At 45.2% G+C, this 27948-nt stretch overlaps 2 protein-coding genes across 9 annotated transcripts in view; both read right to left on the reverse strand.

Moving 5' to 3' along the window:
* Nucleotides 1–27281, reverse strand: part of PXYLP1 (2-phosphoxylose phosphatase 1) — a 103414-nt gene extending 76133 nt beyond the window's left edge. For 2 of the 8 annotated variants that reach the window (XM_077348933.1, XM_077348931.1), the window contains exon 1: nt 11091–11271. The gene's annotated coding sequence lies outside the window, so the exon portion shown is untranslated. Of the gene's footprint in view, nt 1–11090; nt 11272–24937; nt 24963–25549; nt 25712–27082 lie in introns of those variants that run through there. The other 6 variants (XM_077348930.1, XM_077348937.1, XM_077348927.1 and 3 more) reach the window with 6 other exon arrangements.
* LOC143843212 (uncharacterized) lies at nt 3625–8733 on the reverse strand. The gene is made up of 4 exons (XM_077348939.1): nt 5699–8733; nt 4970–5053; nt 4706–4789; nt 3625–4426 (listed from the first exon to the last, which is right to left on the reverse strand). The coding sequence occupies exons 1-4, from the start codon at nt 6318–6320 to the stop codon at nt 3897–3899; spliced, it is 1320 nt and encodes a 439-aa protein (XP_077205054.1). The 5' UTR covers nt 6321–8733; the 3' UTR covers nt 3625–3896.
* Nucleotides 27282–27948: the final 667 nt, after the last annotated feature.

Here is a 27948-nt window from a genome sequence, read left to right on the forward strand (position 1 = left end):
CTTCCGGTTCTCCGTCTTATCGCTACAAAGGAGGTCCCTTTTTAGCGCTTCTGGCCTCCCGTGCCCGTCAATCAAACTGCAGGCACACCTTTGACCTCGACCCTAAAGCCGAACTTGTCGGGGTTCCCTTTTTTTTTAAAAAACCCAGGAAACCCCGTAGCAACGCGTTATCGTCCGATCATTGGCGCCCTTGGAACGTGTTTTCTATTGTTTTCTAGGAACCAGATGCATTGACATGTTTGATTGGTTAATCCCCGCCCACAGTACACGCCCACAGGTTACCTGCTTATATGCACCTGGGCAGACACGCGGTCGGCCTCACTCTTTTGTTTGCGTAGCCTACTGCCCGCAGCACAGGTCAACGTTGCAATGGAGAGGCTTATTTTTCAATTGCTGGCTCACATGCTCGCGGTGCTCCAGCGCATGAATACCGCCTTGTCGCGTCGGACGTCTGCTATCGCGGAGTACCGAGAACGGGTGCCCGGAACGCTGACCAGCAGCAGAAGACGTTCTGTAAGGGTAACCATGGCGGCCAAGAAACGCTGGCAAGCTCTGGCAGAGGTCCGGTTCCCCAGACAGTTCTGGGTGGACGAACGATCCTCTGACTGGTGGGAGAATTTTGTGTGGACTCGCTGGGATGATGACCACTGGATTGCCAACTTCAGGATGTCGAGGGGGACATTTTTTGAACTCGTGGAGGCTCTACGTGGACGCATGGAGAGGCAAGTCACTGGCATGCGGCGCCCCGTTCCAGTTGAAAAAAGGGTGGCTGCCGCATTGTGGTACTTGGCCACCCCTCAGTACTTCCGGACAGTAGCCCAGCAATTCGGACTCGGAGTCACTACGGTTGGCGATATCCTTAAGGAGTTCTGCCTCGCCATGGAGGCGGAATTGTTCAGCAAAGTCGTGTGCCTCGGAGACCGGCTTGGAGCGGTGAGTGTCATTCTATCCCCTTTGCCCTTTAAATTTTTTTTCTTGTTTGACAGGTCAGCAACGAAGACGCGATACACCCCACGCTGACATGCAATGGCTTATATTCTTTTCTTTCCCTTATTCCAGAGTATGGACGGGTTTGCCAGGCTTGGATTCCCGCATTGTTTTGCGGCCGTCGATGGAAGCCACATCCCTATCCGTGCCCCCGGGGGAAGCATAAAAGAGTACGGGAACAGGAAGGACTTTTGCTCTGTTCTCCTGCAAGGAACAGTGAACTTCTCCGGCCGGTTTATCGATGCCGAGGTGGGGTGGAGTGGCAGGAGGCATGATGCCCTTGTTTTCAGGGAATCCAACCTCAGGAAAGCCATGGACGAAGGGGTCTTTGTTCCAGGAAACCCCACCGCCACCATTGAGGGCGTGCGTGTGCCGCCGTTGGTGCTCGGGGACGGAGCCTACCCAATACGACGCTGGCTCATGACTCCCTACAAGCGGCCAAGGACAGACGTGCATAGCCACTACAACCTCACTCACTCCCGGGCAAGGAATGTAGTGGAGCGTGCCTTTGGACGTTTGAAGTCCCGGTTCCGTTGCCTGATGTCCCGACTACACGTGCATATAGACAATGTGACTCCGCTGATCATCGCGTGTGTCATTTTGCACAACATATGCGAGGACAAGGGACATAACATCCCCTTCCCTGTGGATGAACCTGATCCTGTTGTCCTTGAGGACACACAAGACATCCCTGAAGCAAGGAGAAGAAGAATCTATGCAGAGGGGTGCAAGGTTCGGGACGCCATAGCCACCCACATCTACAGAAACAGGAGGCGTGTTTAATTGTTTTTCCCACTCTCTTGTTGGTGAATAAAGTTTTGTGTTATTTGTTTAACCTTGTCTTGTGCGGTTTGTGTACTTTGCCAGCAAAAAAACGGGGATTCTCTGGTCCAAAAGCACTTTGACAGCCCTAAATGCTAACTCCCAACTGAAATTGACAAACACAATACGGAAGCGCTGAATGGGGAAAGTTCGGGGAGGCGGGTAGCCAGGAAGTATTGGCGACCCCTGTCAAACCGGAGGATCAATCCACTTATGTTCCAATGAATAATTTTATTGGTGGGCAGCTTTGATACATTTAAAAAACGGGGTGGTCTATCGGAGCAACGCACGTTCGTTCCCTAACCGTCATTCCGAAGATGCCGAAGCCACGGAAGGGCTCCTTCTGGCAGCGCGCCGAGGCTGAGGCACTTCTGGAGCTTGTGCTCCAATCGAAAAGTGTTGGCCGCCTTATGGCCAGCACCCACTGCCACACCAAGGGTGCTTACCTGGTGTTGGCTTCAAAGCTGAGGGAGAGGGGCTACGTCCGGACCTGGGAGCAGGTCCGGACAAAATTCAAGCGCCTTAAGCTGGACTTCCTAAACAGTCTGGAACAGTGGGGGGGGATCCCGCAGCCAAGTGGGAGGACGGTCTTCCACGACCAGATGGTAAAAATATGGGAGAAGGCTGGGAAGCCCCCCCTGGACATGAGGAGGCATATGGGTGAGTGCTGCCCTCGTTGTGTTTTGCCCTTAAACATGCATGGAATGACTAGCTGCCTCTTTCCCCTACTGTCCCCAATGAAATTCGAGAAAGTATTTAGATGCTGTCAACCCCCTCTGACTTAGCCCTCCAGTACTGTAGAACCACTTTGGTGTTTTACCCTTAAACATGCATGGAATGACTAGCTGCCTCTTTCCCCTACTGTCCCCAATGAAATTCGAGAAAGTATTTAGATGCTGTCAACCCCCTCAGACTTAGCCAGCCAGTACTGTAGAACCACTTTGGTTATGCGCTTAGACTCTAACTGTGGTGTGTCCACCAGCTGTGTTTCATCTCTGTTTTGTGTGCTTTTAATTATGATTTGTCTTTTTCTTTGCCCAGCCACACAATCACCATCCAAGCTGGCAACAGCACCTGAGCGTGAGGAGGGGGAGGAAGAGGGACCTTCCACCTCGGGACAGGCTGCAGGTGAGAGTTTTATGTCTGTGAGGGAGACCCATGTGTGTGTACCCCCATGGAGCCATATGGGAGCCTGATGTGATGCTTCCTTTTGGAGTGTGATCAAATTCTTTGTTTGATTTCTATAGCTGAAACTGTGGAGGCAAGGCTGCGTGCGATGGAGGCCAGAGTTACTTCCCTGGAGGCTCAAGTGGCAGAGCTGAAAGGGGAGATTGAGCAGCAAAGGCAACAGAGGGAGGCGGAAGAACGTAGGTTATGTTCCCCACTGCCCAACTCTTCTCACACTGTGGCTAAGGCCACTTAAAAGTGTATGCATGTAAACTAAAGAAATTAGAAAATATGTGTGGCACTAATGTGTACTTTTTCTCCCTCCCCACACAGTTAAGAAGAAGGAGGATGAGGACCTCTTCCGCCGCAAAGTCCGGGGGTCCGTGGGAAGGTTGAGCAGGAGAGTGAGGGAGATGGAAGGGGCTGGGCAGGGGAGCAGTGGGACCTGAGTTTTGTTTCCTGTTTGTGTTTTGGGGTAGGGGTTGGGGGGGGGGCTCCAAGTTTCATTCCCTAATGTTTTTCCCCTGTTAAATGTATACTTTTGTTAAAAAAAATAGGTTTTCCAGGGGGGTGGGGGGTGGTGGTGCTGGTGGGGCTCCAAGTTTCATTCCCTAATGTTTTTCCCCTGTTAAAATGTTTTTTAAAATAAAATGTTATTGCAAATTTTATAACAAGACTCCAGTGTGACTTCTTAAACTCGCACATATTTAACCCCACACCACACTCCTAAAACTCCTTGAACTAACACCCCTCCAACCTCCAACCCACACAGCAGTAACACAATATAGACAATCACTAGAGAGGCCGCTTTCGGCCTTGCAGATTCTACAGTAGGGGACACAGAGACAGAGTCAAAAATATAAACTTTATTCAACAAACAAGAAAACACAGATAACATGAAATAGAAAAAGTGGGCAAAACTAGGAGGGGGAGTACTTGTCTGCTGGTTTTATTTTTCTCTTTCCGAGAATAGTCCTCCTTCTTGTTTGGGTGGAGGCATTCTGAGAGGGAGTCGGTGGGGTGGGTGCTGGAAGTGGTGGTGTTGGTGTGGGTGGTGGTGGGGGTGGTGGTGGGGGTGGTGGTGGGGGGGTGGGGGCGATTTGTGGAGGGTAGGCCCTTTCCATGACCACTACAGCCCTCTCCATGAGTCTCCTTATCAGTCGCACCTCCTCCACGCCTTCGCGTAGGATTTGGTTTGTCTCTCTAAGGACTGCCCTCAATTTTCTCCCCTCCTGGGCAATGAGTGTGAGCATGGCTTGGTCAGCGGCAGCGGCACGCCGTGACTCCTCATAGCAGTGCTCAAGGAGCCTCTCTCCCACGCTTGTCAAGACGGAGACGCGCCTCAGCCTGCCGCGTTCCCTCGTAAGCCTCTCCTCTGCTGGGAGCGCACCTCTAGGTGGTGGGCTGCCTGGAGCCAGGGGTGGTTCCTCCTCCTCATCTGAAAGAACCTCTGTTGGCAAAAAATGAGAAACAAAACTGTTAGTAACATCAATAAAGTCAAAACACACCATGGTGGACATGGTGTTCTTTTTTGTCCCCGTGTTTTCCTGCCAAGAATTTAAACAATCCCCGGCGAGCACATGGCTATTGTTTGTTTGCCCATGGTGTGCTTTTACTTTTGCCTACTTTCACAGCAGGACTCTCAACAATTAAAAGGGAGCACATGGTTAGTGCCTAGCGACATTGTCCTGCAGCTATGGCTCGAAAGGAACAGGTCATGCACGCTCACCATCTTGAATCTGTATCCGCCTGCGCCGGGCAGGAGGTCCAAGCACCCCAGGCTGTTCCTCCTCCTGTGTTCCGGGTATGAAATCTGCAAAAAAAGGAAAAAAAACAGATCTAGGACCAAAGGGTGGCAAAGCCAGCTTCAAAGCCTACACCAGCAACGCAGAGGGACTCTCTTCTTTCTCTTAGCAGTGCTGCTGCCCTGCACAAACAGAAAAGCACAAAGCAGTTAAAACAGCCCCCCCCCCCTATTTTTACTAATACTTACCAATGTTAGTTGATGCCCCCGAATCACTATCCACGTCAGGTGCTGCTGGAGACTCGAGGGGCCCCGTCCCTGGCAACTGTGTCTCTGTGGACAAGAGCAGAAAATAGTGAAAAATGAGCAAGCATACACCATGAACCACAAAGCAAGCTCCCAAAGTAGTGAGCCAAAGTACTGCAGAAGGCCTATGGGCGAGGCATGCAGCAAATATTTTGGGGCTGTTGGTTAAACATGACCGTTTCAAATACTAACCACATCAAGCACTCCACAGCCAACCATCTTATTAAATCTTTTAAAAATTAAAATTAAATGATGAAATCAAAACCGTTTCAAATAGTTACCACAGCAAGCACTCCACAGCCTACCATCTTTTAAAATCTTTTAAAAATTAAAATTAAATGATGAAATCAAAACCGTTTCAAATAGTAAACACAGCAAGCACTCCACAGCCTACCATCTTTTAAAATCTTTTAAAAATTAAAATTAAATTATAAAATTAAAACCGTTTCAAATAGTAAACACAGCAAGCACTCCACAGCCTACCATCTTTTAAAATCTTTTAAAAATTAAAATTAAATTATAAAATTAAAACCGTTTCAAATAGTAAACACAGCAAGCACTCCACAGCCTACCATCTTATGCGTTGCAACGAACTGACGAGAAAACGATGCCCAAACGTCAGAACACACATTTGCTCAAAAGGAAATATAAAATAAAAAGAAAATCACTTACCGGAGGCAAGGGGCGTTTGCTCAGGAGCCTCCTCTGGCTCCCCAGGAACGATGGCGATGAGGTCCAGCGTTACCGATTCCGCGGCTCGTTGCTGGACGGGGGGTGGAGGGCGAAAGCTGGACGAGGTGCCCTCGCCGGGATCCTCCTCAGCGGGTGGTTCCTCGACCGGGGCAGCCGGCTTCCGAACCACCTTAAGGCTCCGGCCGACGCGCTTCGGCCTGCCGGATCCTTCCCCGTCTCCGTACAGCTGGCGCTGCTCCTCGAAGTAGGGGCAGGTAACCTTCTCGTTGCCGGAACCCTTATTATGGTTCACGGCACGCATATACTCTGCCCTCATTGTCTTGGTCTTCGACCGGCATTCAAGGCCGGTCCTGTTGTGGCCCAGGGCGCGCATCTTAATGGCCACTTGTTCGAATACCTCCCTATTCCTGTGGGAGGACTGGAACGCGTCCTGGATTTTCTCCTCCGAGAAAATCCCGATCAGGTCCCTGATCTCCGCGTCCCTCCAAGTTGGGCCACGGCCGGTTGCAGGGACGGACGAGGCTTGAGAAGACGATTCCATGTTGCTTTCGCTAGTAGCTGAGCAAAATGGTGGTGGAAGGTGCAGGGTGCAACGGATCATATACCTTCCCGCACACAAAGACAAAGGGACTAGCCGGCTCCTGATTGGTAGAGGGCAGTAGGGGACACGCGCATTGGCCACATTAGGTCACATGTCACGTTCAAAACTCCTCGCGCGGGAACAGGATCTGCTCCTAATGGCCAGATTGGCGCCCTTGTTGTTTGACTTAACGCATGCGCTGATTCGTTTACACGAGAGAAGAGCAGTTTGAACATGCAGCGGGAGCCATTTTAGGAAAATGTCCGCCATTACACAAACGCATGCCGGTGTTCAACCGAGAGCAAGTGCGGCAGTACTCGGCAGTTCCCCAATAATATTCACCAGCCACAGCATAAATCAACCAAACATGACATGTTACTGGCGTACGTTCGTTGGCACGCTCAGAGGAATGTTTTTTAAAATGAACGGGGGACGGCGACTCCGCTTGCCGGAGGTATAGCTGCCAATGGAAGGGGTTGTCCGCACCCAAGCACAAGCACGCACCGGGAACCACACAAAGACCCACTACACATAAGCCGCCCCTCATGATATCACCTCGAATCATGTCTATTGAACCCCTGTAAGCTAAGCAGGAGACTGCGAGCGGCGACCGTTCGTTGGCACGCTCAGAGGAAAATTTTTTAAAATGAACGGGGGACGGCAACTCCGCTTGCCGGAGGTCTAGCCGCCAATGGAAGGGGTTGTCCGCACCCAAGCACAAGCACGCACCGGGAACCACACAAAGACCCACTACACATAAGCCGCCCCTCATGATATCACCACGAATCATGTCTATTGAACCCCTCTAAGCTAAGCAGGAGACTGCGAGCGGCGAATGTTCGTTGGCACGCTCAGAGGAAAATTTTTTAAAATGCTCCCTGTACGTTGACTCCGCTAGGACTGGCCGATGGTAGACGGGGTTTTAAGCTTTGGGCAAATTTTGGGAACGTGACGGTGTGTGCCACTGTGCTTGTGAAAAACTCTTGTGGTGTCCGGGCAGAATTTCCGAAAGTGATCGTGCTTGAAAGCCAGTCGCTGTCCCGTTGCCTCGTAGATCCCCGCTCGCTCGGAGAAAAAAAAAATGGCGAACAGTTCGCCGGAAGTTTGGAGGACAGGCTCGGGAGGAGGGACTTTGAAGAACCCGCAACAATGGTAACGCACAGGTCTTTAGCGCTACTGTTGCAGATTGGTTGCAGGAGTGTATCGCTATCCGGAGGGTGAATCCAGTTTTCTGGATTCCCCTAAAAGCGCTACAACGAAGCGCTTTTGGCGGGTCGGTTTCAGGATTGTTGCAGATCGTTAACGACGTCGTGCGTTATGGCAAATTAGTAGCGTTTTCAATCAGCAACCATTGTGCTATTTTTAAGCCGTGGGAAATGCCCCCTGGATTTCCTATGAAGTGAAGTGCATGACCAGAGGCAACATGTTGATTCAGTGTCAAGCACGAACACAGCAAGCCTTCAACAGGTCTCTGCAGTGTGTGGTATGTCTGCATGTCTGTCTATAAAAATTTCCAGTACTCCTATATAAAGCCCCCAAGACTTATCTAAAGGGGCCACTGCTGCTGCAGGGGAGGAATGTCAACAGGAACCTGACTAGTAGGAGAGAATTGCCAGCCCTGGCATTCTCTGGGCAGTGTGTGCATTGGCATGGCAACAGGGGGCGTGGCAGATGGCCTGACATTGCTCGGCCTCTTTCTCCACTCAGGGTGCCCGAAGACACAAAAGCCACCCTCCTTCCCTGTTTATGAATTGTTGAACTATTTATTAGATGTTGGGTTGTATTACTGTTTAATTGTCACAGCCAGCAGAAGTGTAGCATGGGATGGATCAATTGTGGGGTGGCCAAGTTTGCGCGCTGGCCTCCCCTAGATTTGGGGGCCCCCTTAAGGGGCTGTGCAGATGCAGAGCCTTGTTGAAGGCTAGCATTTCCGGGGGGGCAGGAGAACCCAACAGAGGCTGACACCCAGAGGGGTTACTCCATGTTGCCTCCCCCCTTTTTCAGCCTGCCATTATGTCCTGGATTTTGGGCTGGACAGCCAATGCAACCCATTGAGGGGCAGGCTGCAGTGGGCTGCCTTGTGGCAGGGTGACCACAAGAAGTCAAGTTTCTCTTCCCATGCTTGCCACGCTCAATGTTGAATAAAGACTGCGGCCAAATATTTTATGCCGAATTATGGTGTCCTCATTCGGTGGTCAATACCCCCCTGCAAGGCAAAAGGTTTCACTAATTTCTACCAGTTCCCTCTCTGGATTTGGAAAACACTCCTGCAAAGGTACCAGTACTCAGTACTGGAGAGTACCATCACAAAAAAAAAAAAAAACAGCTCTGGGTAACCGATTCTATTAGCATTTAGCTTAACATTAAGAGGAATGGCACAAGCTAATCAGCAGTAAAACAACTGTCCTTTCTACAAGTAAGGTTTATCATAACATGAACTAACCTTCCAGTCATAAGATGAACCTTGTTTATAAGTATTACACCTTAGAAGGTGGATCATCAAACTGAAAAGCACATTTGCAGTTTAGAATTATTTCCTGGAAATACACAAAGCCACTTTGCAAAGTAAATATCGTGTACATCATAATACTTTACAATACAACATTTTGACATTAATCCCAATTAAACAGGGTGGTATGGAAGCTCACTGGATGACCGTGGGCGAGTCACATTCTTCCAACCTAACCTGCCTAGGGAAGACAGTGGGATATAAATATTTCCTACTTATTATGTATGTTTTATACCTACACAGATATCATAGTACTACCTGAAGACCACACACATATAAATCATTGCTGAAATATATTCTTTTCTGTATTTCACACAACTTACTTGGATATAGCATATCCACCACTGCACTGAATGCAAATCAGAAACCAAAACCCAAATCCATTATTCTGTGAAACACAATACTTTTAAGGTAGACAATACAACTTTTAATAACAGCTTCTTACAGATACTTTGAATGCTTCAAAGTAAAGTTATGGCTTCTGTTGTATTGTGTGGACCATCTTTTTTGCTAGTGCAAAAGAAAGGGGAGATCAATACTGACAACCTCCCAAAAATACTAGGTTGAAAATCATAGAACCTACATGTTCCAAAGTTATGTGGGGTGGTGACCATAGTATGGAGGAGAATCAAGCTTACCCTAAGAAGATATTATTTCCTTTTCTCATGGTTCCAGATGTCTTTGTTTATTTGGCTCACATCAACATTACTTCTACACATTTAAACTACAGAAACATAAAAAGCTAATGCTTATACTATCAACAGCAAGTTCACACTGATGCATTTGTCATAAGGTCTATCACATATTTGATAAAACTCAAATACTGGTTTCATGTTGAGAAAATCAGGTGAAGAATGCATGCTTTTTATTTTAAAAGGTTTACAATTAATATATTTTGCCAATTCTGCATGACACTTGAAAATCTAAGCAATCTTTCTCCTTCTATCTGTGAGTAAAAAATAATTAGGATATGGAATAAAACTTGGCAGTTTCTCTTATGGACCCATTATGCACGGGGGTTTTAGCGCACATTCGGGGTGGAATGGCGGCAACTAAAATCACCGATAACGCACAGAGCCGGCTGCAACCGGCCGCAGCTTCGGTGCATGCCGCCGAAAAAGCCGCGTCAGTGAAACGCGGAAGAAAGCGCAGCTTCCGGGTGAGCGGGGCGCAACCAGAAGCGGCGCCCGGATCGGCGCGTGCATAATCGGTTACTCTGGGTTTTGCCGCCGTCTCGCCCCGCCCCGTGTATAACCGGTATGCGTTGCGTCTTCCCCCTCCGCGTTTTCCATGTGACCCGAAATCGCCGTTTCGGCGGCCGTGCATAATGGGCCATGCTGGCACAAGTTGAAAAACCACACTTCTTACTGCAGCACTCTTCCAAAACACTGTGCTGGGTTGGATGCTTCAGTGCCCGAAGCGGCTGGTCTCTCCTGGGACAGCCAGTGCCATGCCACAGGGGGAGTGGAGGTACGGGCGTCAGCATGCTGGTGGGTGCCCGCACCTCCCCCCCCCCACGACGCTGGCTGCGTTGGGAGAGACCAGCCGCTTCCGGTGCCAAAGCACCCAACCCTCCTAGGGAGTGTTACTTTCATGCTAAGCTTTTTAACAGACCTGTCCAAATGTCTATTCTTTAAAAAAACTTCCAACTATTCTGCACATTTTTAGGTTACTACACTGAAAATCAAGGAACTAAATTGCTGTGGAAGAAATCCCACTTATTCTACCATTATCTGAAGGCGGTTAAAATTGACATCTGTAAGACAGATGTAGATGATGACTTAACATTTAAAGCATAAGGGGAATTTCAGATACATTTATGTGGGAGATGCTACAGTATAGACAGTATTTCCATGATGAAGGAAACCTAAACTCGTATCTATTAACATTCAAAATACTTTACTATAATGTATCAAATTAAAAAGCTTTTAGGTCTTCAAACAACTTTTCATTTTAAAAAATCAATCTGAACTTGAATTCTTTTTAAAGAAAAAGCTGGGGAGACAGGCATATGATGACAAAATATTTAAAAGCACTTCCTAAACAGTGTTTTGTTCAGTATCTTTTGAGTGCTAGATGCCCACCCCACCTGCTATACTCTTCCAGGTTCCAACTCTTATTTACAACACTGACAAGAGGGGTTAATTTCTTCCTCTTAATCTCTTCGCATGAGTTCTCTGTCTTGGGAGAGAACAGCTTAACATTTTCTCCTGGCTTTCAGCTTTTCACACTTTTCCTCATTGGCCAGTGAAACCATCAACCTTAAACTGGTCAACACTTGCCTAAACATGTGTCCTATCTCACAGGGAAGCCTCACAAGACACTCAGGTGGGAGGCTATGTTACCAAGCCAATTGTGCTTTGACTTCCAGCCCAATGCAGTTCATTTTGTCAGTCTGCCTGCCTGCCTTAAACTGCCCATGCAAGCACTACTTCTCTGCCTGCTGCTGGCACTGTGATATGCTCCTTGGGGCAGTTGGTTCCCAGCTAACTGACACCCCACTGGATGTCAGTTAGCTGACAAGAAATGTTGCATTCTACATGGCTATAACTTGCCAGAATATTGGGTACTTTCTGTACAAAGACTGGATTATACGGAGCACTACCTCATGAAGGGTTTTTATTTTTTATTTAAAGTGCCATGAAGTCATAGTTGACTTACGGGGACCTCATAGAGTTTTCAAAGCAAGAGATGTTTTGTCATTGCCTGCCTCTCCATCACAGCTTTGTAATTCCTGGTTCATCTCCTGTCCAAATACTGGCCTGTTTAGCTCCCACAATCTGACAGGATCAGAGTAGCCTGTTATGGATTGTTACATGTATCTCATATAATTCATCAACATGCGAAAAGTAAAGAAGTGATAGGTAAAGTCAACCGTCGTTTTAAGAACAACATAGATTTTTAGTATATGGCTAATAATAATAATAAGAAGAAGAGTTGGTTCTTATATGCCGCTTTTCCCTACCTGAAGGAGTCTCAAAGCGGCTTACAGTGGCCTTCCCATTCCTCTCCCCACAACAGACACCCTGTGGGGTGGGTGAGGCTGAGAGAGCCCTGATATCACTGCTCGGTCAGAACAGCTTTATCAGTGCCGTGGCGAGCCCAAGGTCACCCAGCTGGTTGCATGTGAGGGAGTGCAGAATCGAACCTGGCATGCCAGATTAGAAGTCCGCAATCATAACCACTACACCAAAAAGCAGAACTTTTTTTTTCAAAGTAAAAAAAAAAGTTAGGAGTTCTAGTAACGTCTAGATCTATAACATCTAAAGCCTGGGAAGGAAGTACCTCAAGAGAGATGACTTCTGTAAGTTATCACAACTCCCCCCCCCCACCCCCGCACCAAGAACTGAGCAGAAAATGCTTGGTGAGCATGCTTTGACTAATCTGGTTCTATCTAGTTTGCAGGTACTCAAATCAAAAGGAAGAACAAGTCTCAGTGACTCAACATATGTGACAACATGTGTGACAAGTAGATCCCATTCTAACCTTTCTCTCCCCTCCCCCTTATAAAACACCAGTTCTGCTGACTTGTTTAGGGAGTACTGGTACCTTGGCCATTTTAAAAAGGGCCACAACCACAAGAACAAAATTATGCCAATGTAGCTTAAATGCAGCATCCCTTTAAACATTAAATCCTTCCTCTACTTTTCACAATCCTATTAAGTTCACTTTGTCACTGGGCTGCAAGATTTTATATATGTAATACATGTGTATTGGTAAAGCTCGCCCATGGAAATGTTTCCATCTTTGGTTTATTATTTGCCTTCTCAGCTGTTCTCATTTCTGGCGAGATGGAGAGGGGAGCATCTAAAGCCACTTTAAAATTGATGACCCTTGAAAACTGCACAAAAGTGCAGAGCCACACCTACCATGCCCTTGTTCCAGAAGCATTACTGGTGTACTAGTCAGTGGTCCCCATCTAGATTAAAAACAGATGTTTCTTTAACTGTAATGCATCCACACATATCATTAGTAACTCCATATCTGCATACACATTTTCTTGGGAAGTAGTTATATCTTTAAAAATTAGTTTTAGGTGCAGAATTGAGAGACCAAGCAAGGATTATGAGTGAACAACTTCAGCATTAGTAAATGGTTTCCACGTTACACTTGGCCAACTAGAAGTGATGCTGCTATAACTGAATATTTTTTCTCCTCCTCTCATCCTGAAATCTTCAAAATAAAAACATTAAGCTTTCCATTTAGGTATTTGCAAAATAATCAACATCCAAGTCAGAGAGCTTGAACATGCTGTGTAAAAACCTGTGTTTTAAAAGCAGACATCTACTAAAAAATAGAAAAACACAAAGTAATGCAAATAGATGAGCAGGCTTTTTTTTGGGGGGGGGGGGAAATTAAAGGCCAGTGATAGCACTTAAAAGCGGGAGACTAGTTTGCCATTATTAAATAATCATTAACAGTATCTAAAGGTCACTCCCACATGTTACAGAGAAGAATGTCAAGTAAAAATAGACACAAAGCACAGTGTGCTCTAAATTATCAGAGGTAGGCAAGAAGCTACTGAATATTATACAAGCAACCGTATTAAGACTATACTTTTCCTGATATGACAGAATGTGACCATAAACCAATTTTTCTACCCAGAACTGCTTCAATGCTTGGGTTTTCTGAGGTCTGTTCTCAGGAGACAGAACTGATTTAAGTAATTATTTAAATAGACTGATTTAAATTTAAATCAAGTTTTCCATTCTAAAACTAATCAGGACATGAGAATACAATTCATCATAGCTCCATTGCATGCAGAATAGCTGTCAATACTATAGTTACATCCTTTGATAAACAGTCCAGAAGGGTAGCATGGAGAGCAATTTGGGCATTGGTGCCAGGTCTTGCATCTCTTAAACCAGACCCTAATCGAACATTAAAATTACCATAAATAATAAACTGGGCTTTTGGATAGTGGTAAGTCAGAAACTCCATTGTAGTAGCCAAGGAGTCCCAAGGATTCTCCTTAGCCTGATCTAAGGAACTCTTGAGTGGTATATATACATTGATACACACTAGATTTGCACAACAGAGACCCTTAATTAAAATTGTCTGGAACTGGTTGGAACCACAGTTTTCTAAAACTTGCACATCAACTTTTAAGTCAACAGTTACTAATACTGCTAAACTTCCACAAACCCAGCCCTTTGGGTTGATCCCAACTGCTATATCTAGCAGAATGTCATTTGTGTCCCTGTAGCAAAGAAAATAAGGTCCAAAGTGGTTCTGCAGAGAACAAATAACTAGAATAATTGTAGGATAAGTAGATGTATGTAATCTAGCAATGTTCTTATGGTGATTAGTAATTATTATTATCAGTGATTGCACATTCTCTTATTTACTATTTTATTACTTATCTGAAATGTTTTAAATACTTTTAAATCTTTTAATATTTTAATGGCCTATGGCTACATGTAATAAAATGTGACTTGATTACTATAACTAAACCAAAGCTGGTCTGGAGATAGGAGTTCCAATACACCAGATAGGCATCTCATGGGGGCATTTTAGTGTTGGCTGGTTGCCAGTTGAGCTCCTTTAGCCATTAAAGTTAGAAAGGGTTTTTGAGTAGGGAAACCTGGTCTATTCTATTCTAGTCTATTCTTTGTCAGTGGTTGTTCTCCTGTATGGTGCAACAAGGAGATGGTTGAGATGGTTCATTTAATGAAATTTAAAGAAATCTAATGTGGAAGATGGGTATGATAAGGGACCAAAATGGTAGGGACCTCACAGAAGCAGAAGAGATTTTTAAAAGATGGCAAAATTATACAGAAGAACTATACATGAGCGAGCTTAACATCCCTGATAACCACAATGGGGTAGTTACTGACCTGGAGCCAGACATCCTAGAATGTGAAGTCAAATGGGCCTTAGGACATCTGAGCAACAATAAAGCTAGTGGTGGTGACAGCATTCCAGTTGAACTATTCAAAATCTTAAAAGACGATGCAGTAAAAGTGCTACACTCAATATGCCAGCAAATTTTGAAAACTCAACAATGGCCACAGGATTGGAAAAGGTCAGTTTATATTCCAATCCCAAAGAAGGGCAATGCCAAAGAATGTTCAAACTACCGCACCATAGCAGTCATTTCTCATGTTAGCAAAGTTATGCTCAAAATTTTACAAGCTAGGCTCCAGCAATATGTGGACCGAGAACTTCCAGAAGTACAGGCAGGATTTCGAAGGGGCAGAGGAACTAGAGATCAAATTGCCAACATACACTGGACCATGGAGAAAGCTAGGGAGTTCCAGAAGAACATCTACTTCTGCTTCATTGACTATGCTAAAGCCTTTGATTGTGTGGAGCACAACAAATTGTGGCAAGTTCTTTAAGAGATGGGAATACCAGAGCATCTTATTTGTCTCTTGAGAAACTTATATGCAGGCCAAGAAGCAACAGTGAGAACTGAACATGGAATCACTGATTGGTTCAAAATTGAGAAAGGAGTTCGGCTAGGCTGTATACTGTCGCCTTGCCTATTTAACTAGTATGCGGATCATGAGAAAGGCGGAATTAGAGGAGTCACAAATTGGGATCAAGATTGCAGGGAGCAATATTAACAACCTCAGATATAAAGATGATACCACTCTAATGGCAGAAAGTGAAGAGGAAATAAAGAGCCTGTTGATGCGGGTGAAGGAGGAGAGCGCAAAAGTTGGCTTGAAAATCAACATCAAGAAAACGAAGATCATGGCATCCGGCCCTCTCAATTCCTGGCAAATAGATGGGGAAGAAATTGAGATAGTGACAGATTTTATTTTCCTGGGCTCCAAGATCACTGCAGATGGGGACTGCAGCAAAGAAATTAGAAGACGCTTGCTCTTGGTGAGGAAAGCTATGGCAAATCTAGACAGCATCCTAAAAAGCAGAGACATCACCCTGCCAACAAAAGTGCGTCTTCCCAGGCTATGGTCCTCCCAGTTGCAATGTATGGCTGTGAAAGTTGGAGCATAAGGAAGGCCGAGCATCAAAGAATTGAGGCTTTTGAACTCTGGTGCTGGAGAAGCCTCTTGCGAGTCCCTTGGACTGCATGGCGAACAAACCGGTCAGTCCTAGAGGAGATCAGCCCTGACTGCTCCTTAGAAGGCCAGATGCTGATGATGAAACTGAAATACTTTGGCCACCTCATGAGAAGGAAGGACTCCCTGGAGAAGAGCCTAATGCTGGGAGAGATCGAGGGCAAAAGAAGAAGGGGACGACAGAGAATGAGGTGGCTGGATGGAGTCACTGAAGCAGTAGGTGCAAACTTAAATGGACTCCGGGGAATGGTAGAGGACAGGAAGGCCTGGAGGATCATTGTCCATGGGGTTGCGATGGGTCGGACACAACTTTGCACCTAACAACAATTGTCAACAGATTAATGAGTACCAGCCCCCAAGCAGTTAGTGCAAACTTAAATGGACTCCGGGGAATGGTAGAGGACAGGAAGGCCTGGAGGATCATTGTCCATGGGGTCGCGATGGGTCGGACACGACTTCGCATCTAACAACATAACAATGTGGAAGACGAGGTTTTTTCCTAAGTGGCTTACCTTTACTATTCATGGGTACCTCAGTGATAATAGGAACATTACTGAAAGTTTGTGAGAAGACCTACTAGACAAATTTACGGTGGCTTCTTTCTTATCCGTTTCTTCATTCAAAGTCTCAAGTCTTACAACTCTACAGCAGTGGTTTAGCTCATAGGCTGATAAAAAAAAAAAGGTCCACTGGAGCAGTTCATATTTTACTGGAAAGAATTAAAACATCCTTTCTAGTCATTTTCTAAGTTCACATATATGGGAACAGGATGTATTGTCTCCTAGGCACCAAGCCAAAACATTTCTTTTTGTCCAGTTTTTCAACTGAGTGTCTTACTTCCTATGATAGATGGAGGTTTTCAGCGCTTTTTTTTTTTTTTGACAGATACTCTAAAGAGCTTTGGAATTTTATTGAATCTATCTCTACTATTGGAGAAAGTTGTCTGCAATTGTGAAAACTGCTCCCATGTTATTTCCTTTACTTTTCAGCACTCTAAATAATTTGGCTTTATCTGTAAACCTGGCCTCCTCACCTGATTCCAAATCATTTATGAACAAATGAAATAGCACTAACTTAAAGCAAATCTCTTGCAGACCATATTCATATCAGAGAATCATAGAGGTGGAAGAGGCTGTACAGGCCAACTAATTGAACCCCTGCTCAATGCAGGATCAGCCTAAAGCATCCAGGATATGTGTCCAGCTGCTGCCTGAAGACTTAGTGAGGGGGAGCTCACCACCTCTTTAGGCAGTTGATTCCACTGCTGAACTACTCTGACTGTGAACAAGTTTTTCCTGACATCTATCCAATATTGTTCTTCACATTGTTTAAACCCATGACCGTGGGTCCTAGCCTCTGCTGCCAACAGGAACCTTTTCTTACCCACCTCTGGCAACATTTCAAATACTTAAAAACAGCAATCATGTCCCCTCCCAACCTCCTCTTCTCCAGGCTGAACATTCTCAAGCCCCTCAGCCATTCCTCATAGGGCCCCAGATCATTCTCATCGCTCTCCTCTGAACCCTCTCAATTTTGTCCACATCTTTTTAAAAGTGAGACCTCCAGAACTGCACACAGTACTTCAGGTGAGGTCTGACCTATGTGATATATATGACATCTTGTGATTTTGATGCCTCTGCTGACACAGTCTAAGTCTGCATTTGCCTTCTTTACTGCCACATCACGCTGCTCATATTCAGTTTACAGTTTACAACAAGTAACCCAAGATCACGTTCACACGGACTGCTACCCAGAAGTGTATCTCCTATCCAGTATGCATGCTTTTCATTTTTGTGACCCAGATGTAGAGCTCTACACTTCTCCTTATTGAATTGCATCTTGTTCTCATTTGCCCACTTTTCCAGCGTGTCCAGATCTCAATGAACTGTATCTTCTGGGGTGTTCACTACTCCTCCCAGTTTGGTGTCATCTGCAAATTTAATGAGGTGTCCCTCTACCCCCTCGTCCAGATCATTGATAAAAATGTCAAAAAGTACCAGATCAAGTACAGAGCCTTGTGGCACTCCACTGCTTACTCCACTGTGATGAAATACCATTGACAACCACTGTTTGGGTACAGTTTTCTAGCCAGTTCCCTATCCACCAAATGTTCCAAAAATCCAGTCTACAATCCTCCAGCTCACCCATCAAAACCTCATGGAGAATCTTGTGAAAAATCTAGGTAAACAACATCCACTGAGTTTTCATGATCTAATAAGCCTGTCACTTGGTCAAAGAAGGAAGCCAAGTCTAGAGAGACCTGTTGGAGACAAATCCATGCTGATGTCCCTAAATCTCCATATGTTTGCTGATTCCCACCTTTAATATATGCCCCATTATCTTCCCTGCAATTCTCCTCCCTTCTTTGAAGATTGGGATAATATTTGCTCTCTTCCAGTCTTGTGGCACCTCTCCAGTCCTCCAAGTCCTAAAAATTAATGGACAAGAGTTCCACAAACTCTCCAGAAAGTTATTTGAGAACTCTTGGGTGCACACCATCATCCAATGCAGCCAGCTGCCTCTTGACAAGGTCTCTGTCCTTGTCAACCTGCCACCCAGACACTATACCTTGCATTTATTTTTGGCATATCAGTTTTTCCAAAAAGATCCAAGGAAAGGTACTTCTTTATCTGTCACACAGTTACGAAGGTTTATGAAGCTAGATTAGGTATATAGTGAGACTTATAAACTTATGAAAGATGCCAGAAAGTAAAGTGAGAAATTTTTTCTTCCTCACTACCAGCATTCACCCATAGTGAACTTGATTGATAGTAGGTTCAGAACAGCCTGGAAGAAGTACATCACATGCTGCACAATTAAAAGAGGTGATATCCACTAGGTCAGAACATTTTAAAAGATTAGACCAATTCGTGTTGGCATTCCAAGTCCAGCAGTGGCTAAATATAAGCTCCATGTTCAGAGGCGGTATGTCTGAATACCAGGCATAAAAATGTTTATCCACTCTACTGGGATAAAATATTTTTTTAAAAAGCAACTAACAACCAATAAAGAAAAAAGGAAAATAAGATTTACCATATGTATTAATTCTAAGCTACTTGATCTTTTAAAATATTACCATCTTATATCATCAAGCATATATCATAAGCATAGGGGCTTATACAGCACATCGCATCTCAAGCACAGAGTATGAACACATTATATAATGAATGCAAGATGACCTAAATATACAGCTGCCAAGATGTGAATGACTGATATGGATTTCTTTCCCTCTCTACAGTAATTACAATCACTACTTACTCATCACTTATTAAAATAAACAAGTTGTACAATACTTAGATTTGTCAAACCCTAGGTGGGGCTTAGAGATCTGCAGAATCTCAGATTCCCAGACTTCAGAGAACAATTTTCCCAAGAAAAAAACCCACTTTGGAGCATCGACCGTATACCATCTTGTGGTTCCTCATATACCATCCAGACTTCCCTCAGTCATATACCATCCTGAGGTCCCTGTATCTATGTACACTTACATGCCTGCTGGTATGCCAGTAAAGTGTGTTCCTTTTCTTCATGCCACCACCCTAAATTATAAATCCAGACTCCCAAGATTATCAGTGACTTGGGGGATACTAGTAAAGGCTGACTCTGAGCAAGTACAAAGGATAGTTCTTTCCCAATTACTTCAGCCCTTCTCCTGTATGTGCATGTTTGAGCATGTTCAGTGTGATCTAAGGCAGTGGTCCCCAACCTTTTTATCACCGGGGACCACTCAACGCCGGGGACCACTCACCGAGGACCACTCAACGCCTTTTACTGAGGCCTGGTGGGGGGGTAGTTTACTCTTCTACTCTCAACCACTGCCCTAACGCTCTCTGATCGCTATGGTAATGTTTAAACATCCCTTCAAAATAAGATACAGACACGCCACAACAATAAAATGTGTTGTAAAGGGCTGGGGGGGGGGGAAGAAGGCGTCCTTTGGGGCCCACCTCCAATTAGTCGAAGGACCACATGTGGTCCATGGCCCACAGGTTGGGGATCGCTAATCTAAGGCACAGGAGTAGGACTTTGAACCACTCTCTCAAACAGGAAAGCTTTATAACTACAGATAGAGTTAGAGCATAAAACAGGGGAAATAATATATCATGCCTGCAGGGTTACATGTTTAATGAAAACAGGAAAACATAACACTATGCTGACTTTAATACAGAAGATTTACCTCCAAAATCCTTTCCAGTTTTCTGTAGAACAAATACATACCCTGAACTCCACTTGCTTCATACAGGAGAACCTGAACTCAGGCATTTGAACAGAGACTTCTAGATGAAAGCAATCTCTGAATTCTTCCTGATTTAGAGACAGGAAGCTTCCAACCCAATCCCATGTGAGAAACTAAATCCCAATCTCAACCTAAGGTGAATATTTCACACATCTTAATACCCACATCATGCTTTACAACAGCTATCCTAAATCTTGTCCTCTTCAAGTTCTACTTCAAAAGCTCCCAAGATTTTCCACTACAGAATTTGCAACTCCATAGATATCCTATACTAGCACCATATGAGAAACACCAAATTACTTGGAGATATTAGTACTTAAAAAGAAAACTGATAAGAAAATAGTAATGAATGAATTAGATTTCCGTCACTATATATATTACATATTAATGAAGGGCAAAGACAAAGAAGTTGAAGGAATATTTGTTATCATCCAACCTGGTTTTTCTTACTGTGTTCTTATCTGCTTCTTTGAGCATTATGTAACTTGAAATTAGATCTATTTTATAAAATAACCCTAATCATACAGGAGAGCCATTATACAAGAATAGCCTGTTCTTAGAACAGAAATTGTATTCACTGTTCACACCAGACATTAAGATAAATCAGAGCTCAATCCAAAACAGCCAAGTCTGACAAAAGGAGGATTGTTTACTACCAAACCAGGATTTCAAAGTAGGGCTTGGGGATGGTTGTTAATCACATTTTGTATTAATTGTAGTTTGCTGTGACAGATGTATTCACAGTCTGAAGAATCATTCCACCCCTTGTCGCTACCTGGTCACATATAAATGATAGTACAGTGATAATGTCTTTCCTGCTGGAAAGCAGCAAAAAAAGGAAAAAGACCAAAATTCATTCCTTACATTTAGCAGATTAATAAACCACAATTTATCATGAAATCTGAGTGATTCTAGCATATTAAAGGGGAGTCAGCACTACCTTTCCTGTAGAACAGATAGCTAAAGATACCAAAAACAATGTAACAAAATAACTATTTTTTAGATTCTTTAGAATGCAAGAACACAATGATTAGACAACCATTCCTATATTTTACACCAAAGTCATGATGTCCAGAAACTTCACTTTGGTGACCAGTAGTTTCATATTTCTTGTAGTATCTTAGAGGTTCAAAGTTCATTTATCATTCCACATCAGAATATGCTTTATTGTATGACAAAAAAATGCATGTACATGAAGTTCTTGTTATTGCTTATTTAAATGTTATATTTACATTACTTGATGGTAAATAAATTAATTTGTTCAGCTAGTGACATTCTATATTATCTCCATATATACTGGCATTAGGATTAAGTCAAATTAAGCTTTTTAAAGCAACAATTAAATTTTTAAACTTTGTGGCTATAGATCAGGGGTCACTAGCAGCTCGGTAGATACAATAGAAGAGCTTGTACAGAACACCCAGGAAAACACTGAGATATTCTCTAGGCTTAATGTTTTTATTTGGCTTACTCCCAAAGGAGGGAGTAAACTTAAATCTGTGTACAAATTACACACATGTCCAGCCATAAAAAACTTCTTGTATATGACATTTTCTATAGGACTCATCTTCCATTTAGTGCTGCTTTTCTTTTGAGTAAAGATGATATTCCGTAGGATATTTCTCTGGGCTGCTTTGATGAGAATTTCATTTCTGGTGCTCTTTCTAGTTTTGTTTTTATGACAGAACAAAACTTGGTAAGACACAGGAGGCAAAGCTAATAGCTTGGGATATTTTAATTATAAAAGGCTGATGGCCCCTGGGTTATAAGCTAGCCTTTTGTTGTGGTAATAATAGCCACAATTATCTTCAGATCAATTTAAATATTAACTTTCACTATAGCTTTCATAAAATTATGAAAAACCGTGAAGTTTTCTTGTTTTTTATTAAATTAAGATATAGCCCATCCTTGCTCCTGTCTTTTCTTTTAGGTGGACTCTATTTCCTCTTCAATCTTGTCCCCTCTGTGGAGTGAGCTGGAAGATTTCCATCTAACTAAAGGAATTATAGGGTTGTACGCAGCAGCATCTGAATCGGAAGTTCCAGGCCGACGCAGCCAGTGCCGTAGGGGTGGGGGGCGTGGGTGCCGGTGCGTAATTCGGTGCACACATGCAGGCGCTCCGGAGTTATGCACCAGCGCCTGCACCTCCCCTCCCCTGTGGCACGGCGCTGGCTGCGTTGGCCTGGAATGCTGCCACACATAATCCTAAAAGGAAACTTGAGATTTATCTACCTGACAAACCTTCATTCCAGTTTTCCAGTGGAAGATGTGTTGAACGGTTTTTCTCTCCTCTATTACATGAGGTACATTAGACAGAGAGAATGGCTGCCCAAAGGCTACATAGATAACTTTCTGTTCCCAGTTCTAGGATAACACTGCAGTCGTTAGTCAGAAAGGTAATGTCCCAGCATGCGTTCCCATCAAAAATATAGCAATACATCCAACCTCATCCAAATTTCACCTGGAGAAAATGGCCCCTTAGAAAGATGGAATCTATGGCATTATACCCCATTATTAAAGTCTCTCCCCATTCTAAAAGCCACCTTCCTCAGGCTCCATCCCCCAAATCTTCAGATATTTCCCAATCTGGAGCTGACAAGCCTATGTTTTCCTGGAATGAAAGGAATTTCCCCCCAACCCCTAATTGTTTATTTTACTTTCTCCTCTTATTTTATCCCTGACTTTTATCAGTTTGGGAGAACATAACTACCAACTGTCTGGGATGGCAAGGGTAGGCCACAATATGCCATTATTAAGATTTCTTCTCAGTAGGGCAGAATCCTTCTCACACATACAGTCAATATAATACAGCCTCCTTTTTCTAGAATTGGAGTCAGAGGGTGGCTGTGGGAGAAGAGTTGTTGAATCCCTTGGCACTTCCTTGTGGGGTACCTCAGAGAGCGATACTCTCCCCCACACTTTTCAACATCTATATGCGCCCTCTAGCCCAGCTGGTCCAGGGTTTTGGGTTGGGTTCTAACCAATATGCGGATGACACCCAGCTCTATCTCCTGATCGACAGACGGACTCCCCCTGGAGACATTTGCCAGTTGTTTGGAAGCAGTGGCTGGAAGGCTCAGGAAGTTGTCTGAAACTCAATCCCTCCAAGACAAAGGTCCTGTGGCTGGGTAGAAGGGGACAGGAACAAGCAGTGCATCTCCCATGCCTGGATGGGGGGCAAATAACACCTGCACTGACCGCCAGGAACTTGGGGGTGATCTTTGACGCCTCACTTACCATGGAGGCTAAGTTCATGAAGGTAGCTCGCGCGGCATTTTTCCATCTGCACCAAACTTGACTACTAGCTTGACTATCTGTCCTCGGACCATTTGGCCACAATGATCCATGGTCACTCCCAGACTGAACTTCTGTAACTCACTCTACACAGGCCTACCCTTGAGCTGGAAACTTCAGCTGGTACAAAATGCAGCTGCCAGAATTCTTACTAGGACTCCTTGGAGGGCCCACATTCAACCAGTGTTGAGACAACTACACTGGCTACCAGTCTGCTTCCGGATCAAGTTCAAGGTTCTGGTTTTAACATTCAAGGCTATACATGGCCTAGGTCCTACCTATCTGAGGGACCGCTTATCTGCTTATGCCCCCTGCAGGGCTCTCCGCTCTGTGTGTAGGAATCTGCTGGTTGTCCCAGGCCCCTGGGATATCCACCTGGAACAGTTAAAGGCCCCAATGGAGCTATCTTGGTTCTGAAGGGACTGCAAGATGGAGCTCTTCCACCAGGCATTTGGTTGAGGCCAGGGGTGAAGAAGAAGAAGAGTTGGTTCTTATATGCCACTTTTCTCTACATGAAGGAGGCTCAAAGCGGCTTATAGTCGCCTTCCCTTTCCTCTCCCCACAACAGACACCCTGTAAGGTGTGTGAGGATGAGAGAGCCCTGATATCATTGCTCAATCAGAACAGCTTTATCAGTGACCTGGCAAGCCCAAGGTCACCCAGCTGGCTGCATGTGGGGAAGTCCAGAATCGAACCCGGCATGCGAGATTATAAATCCGCACTCCTAACCACTACACCAAACTGGCTCCAGTGGTTGACTGGAGTTCTGATCTGCGTGTCCCACCCTATCTGAGCATCCCAGGGTTATAATTAAGATCAGGACTTTGGTCCTTGGTTGGAATCAGCAGAGCTGGATTGGGGAGATTACCATTTACCACCATTTTATAACTGTGGGATACTGTGATTAATGTTATTGTTGTTTTAATGGGATTTTATGGAATATACTGTTTTATGGTTTTATTCTATATGCTGCCTCAAGGTGACATTGCTGTTAGGGATGGGGTATAAATATAAAAATATAAGGCTTTACTCACCAAGGAATTATTTTGTAATTATAAACTGTGGTGGGATTGGCTTTCATAGCTGACAAGCAGAGAATAATACCTGGCTACCAAGTTCAGCTGTAATTTGTAGACCTTCATGCACAGGAACATGCTAGCACCTAGGTGTGAATATTTCATCTTACAGAATTAGTACAGTATTCTATGCACAGAAAATTAGAAACTACATTTACCTATTAAGATACAGTATACATGAGATCTTAATGTTCTGTGTTAGTACTTATAGTTATCTTCTTTACAAGATTAAGACTAACAAGATTTTGCTTCCATCCCAATCATACCCTCCCATTTCCAGTTCCGTTTGCTCTAATTCTCCTTTCATAGATGTCAGGGCATCAGGATTAGAGCTATCTATAAGGCCCCTGATACATCCAGAAGAATGGATACATATTGTACCTTTTGTCAACTGCAGGCAGGGAGTAACACTTTTTAATGTTCTCCTACTTTAAAAAAAACCAACCCTTCCCTCAATTAGAAAATTACCACAGTAGAAAACACACTATACCTACAGTTTGATGTGCTGCAGTCCACCGTATCACATCCAGATGTTACTGCAGTAATTGTGCTGCACATTTATTTAAACCATACTAATACACATATTAAGGTGGTTGAGTAGGTTGGGATACTCATTCAGGTTATATGTGAGGGATTGCATTTTTGGCAAATGCCCAAGAACTTCCTACAGGTAGAAAACGAACAAACTGGGGGAATGGCTTAAGTCAACCCACTTCTGGATTGGCTATTTTATGTGGAAAGTTGTGCAACACATGACACCTTCTACAGAGGCTGAGATGCCTCTGTAAACCTTATTATTACCTTACTATTCAGCACAATGGGGGTCAGACCACTCTCAGAACTTCTCAGCTGTGTGTTATTTCAAGTATACTTACATCATAATAATTTTATTATTACGCAAACTGCAATGCGTTTTCCAGTCCTTCATTACTACATCCACTTAGCCCATTGATTTCTTCCATAGAAGATATATAATAAATATTTTGAAAGGCAAAAGAAAGCTTTGGACTAAAGTAGATACTTGTCTTTGTAGATGAAGCAAATACATCTTCCACTCAGGGTTTGTTTCCCCCTCACTTTAAAGCTATCGATACAGGAAAGCCTACCTATATAGCTTCAGTTGAAGCAAACTGCTAGAATCCAAGTTTAAACACAGGCAAAGGTTTCTGAATGCCAGTCCTTTGGTTATCTGTTGCCAGTAGTATTACGTTGCATGTGGGTCTTGGGGAGTTTCTAATTGATTGGCACAGAAGGCCGTGAACAAGCAGCTGGAAAGAAAAAGGTGTTAGCTGGGCTTTAGAAATGAACTGAACACTCTGTGTGGTGACAAAAGAGTAAAGAAGTAATTGTGTATTCGTTTTCCTTTTTTTTTCCCTGTGGGGAAGTATGGTTTGCAAAAACTGTTGACCGCTTATAATTTGTTATTTCCAATTATCATTACCATTCTAGCAGGATTTCAGCTGTAGAAATGTCTTCACTTTCATGAATTCCCCCACACACATACACACACACAGAGCAAGGGATATGTACCAGATGGTCACAGCTATTGCTCACCAAGCTGCCAGCTCAAGAGAACAGGAAAAAGCAATCATCCAGGTGAGAGAAACAGATCCTTTTTTTCAGTCCTGTCCAGCAAAGCACAGTTAAAGCTGAGCTGCCCAAGAACACACACGCAGGAGAAAGGAGGGTCTCAACTGGGAGACTCAAGCATCCTTTCTCCCTTCTCTCACAGCAGTCCCACCTAATCCTCTCCCAGCCAGAGAGTGAGCCCACCATCAACGAACTGGATGCAACGCCATGCCACAAAACCCACACAGTTACCAAGGTCATGGCATCATTATGGGATGATATGATTTGGTAGAGATTTGGCAAGCAGCTTTGAGAGCAAGCACCTGTGGATACCTTCCAAGGACAAGGTGCCCAAACCATCCACAGCAGTGTGGTCAGGAAACTGCTCAATTAGAAATGGGGAGGGAAAGAAAGGGGGTTGCCACATATGTTAGTTAACTGTAGGAGAAAGATTAGGGCAACGGAAGATAAGCGAAAAGGTTACCTAGGAGGGGCAGCACACACAAAAGAGCAGGCACCTTTCATATAAAACAGAAAGAAGAGTGGTTTGGGATGTAGCAGGGTCGCACCCTCAATGGCCTGAGGTGGGAGTAAACTTTGCTTAGGACTGCATTGTTTATACCCAATGGCTCTTTGCCCTGGTCTCTCCCCCATCCCCCCTACCTGTAGAGCAAGGAAATTCGGCAGGGCGCAGAAGAGAAGACGACACTGAAGGGCAGGGTCCCTAAAAGTGCAGAGGGCTGGAGAAGGGAACAGAGGAGCGGGGCGATTCTTGTTTCAGAAAGGACCCCCCAAAGGCTACAGAGCAGCCACAGTTGGCTACGGGAGACACAACGCCCGGCAAGCATCCCGGCGGCAAGTCGCCAAGCGGGGCACGAGCCTACGGAGATGCGAAGGCGCCTGCTCTCCCACCCCTCCCGCCCGGAAGACCGGACTGTGCGGGGACGCCTACCCCGGCTCGGCGCCGGGGCAGGGATGAGGCAGGAGGAAGAGCCGAAAGGGGCTCGCTGGGCAAGCAGAGTCCGCACGCAACGAGGCGTCCCGCCGCCAGACCGAGCCGCAGCTCCTACCTGCCCCGTCGCCTCCTGCCGAGCCGAGCCAGGCGCGCAAGCGGCGGTCCCAGCAGAGCCAGAGCCGCTGCGCTCCGCTTCCTTCCCTCGCGGGCTCTCGCTCTCCCTCGCTTGTGTGTCGCCGTCGCCGCGCGCGAACCAAGTTGGACGGGCTCCGGCTCCGGCTCTCGCCCGCAAGCTCCGCCTGCCCGCGCCTGCCATTGGCCGCCCATAGGGTGCCAACAGTGCCGCCTGCCGTCTCGTCGCCGCATCTGCAGGGACGCGCTGGGAGGATCCAGGCTTTCGCTCTTTCTGCCTCCCTTTCCCACCTCCGCCCGCTCTGCGAGCGAACCAAACTGCCGGCTGGGGAGGAGAGTGCCACGCAGTGACTGCTCCGCATGGGCACGGAGCTCCCGCCCGGAAGGTTCCCGGCTGAGGACACGTCAGCCCGGGAGTTGCCGGCGCGCTCTCCCACTTGGCCTTCGCCGTCCGGAAAGGGTGGGAGGCAGAATTTAGCTGGAAGGAAGCAAAGAAGAGGAGGCTGCTAACCCACGAGGCGTTATGCCCTCTCCTCATACCAAAGCACAAGAATGGAGCCTTTCCCCCAATGGACACGCTCTTGCCTGCCCCGTTTTGCCGGATTTTAGATTGGGGTGGTGGTGGTGGCTAATATGGGTATCTAGTTGTTTCCCACTGTTCGAACTAACAAAGATGTCCAAGGCATCAGACGACAATGAAATAAAATATTCAGTGCGAAGGGATGAATATAATTCATAAGTGTAACCGAGCATTACACTTCCAGCTGGAGAACTGGGGATAGTTGCATCTTAGTAGCCCAAATGGCCTAGTTTGGCCTGAGCTTGTTGGAACCTGGCATCTAAACAGGA

Source organism: Paroedura picta, chromosome 8 (assembly GCF_049243985.1).
Source record: "Paroedura picta isolate Pp20150507F chromosome 8, Ppicta_v3.0, whole genome shotgun sequence".
Classification (NCBI taxonomy): domain Eukaryota; kingdom Metazoa; phylum Chordata; class Lepidosauria; order Squamata; family Gekkonidae; genus Paroedura; species Paroedura picta.

Bases quoted from the DNA above. Each gene is read 5' to 3' on its own strand.
- LOC143843212 (XM_077348939.1), bottom strand. From the start codon at position 6,320: ATGATCCGTTGCACCCTGCACCTTCCACCACCATTTTGCTCAGCTACT. The intron at 5,054-5,698 runs GTAAGTGATTTT...TCTTGTCCACAG, and splicing joins GCAAACGCCCCTTGCCTCCG to AGACACAGTTGCCAGGGACG. The intron at 4,790-4,969 runs GTAAGTATTAGT...CTTTTTTTGCAG, and splicing joins GGGGGCATCAACTAACATTG to ATTTCATACCCGGAACACAG.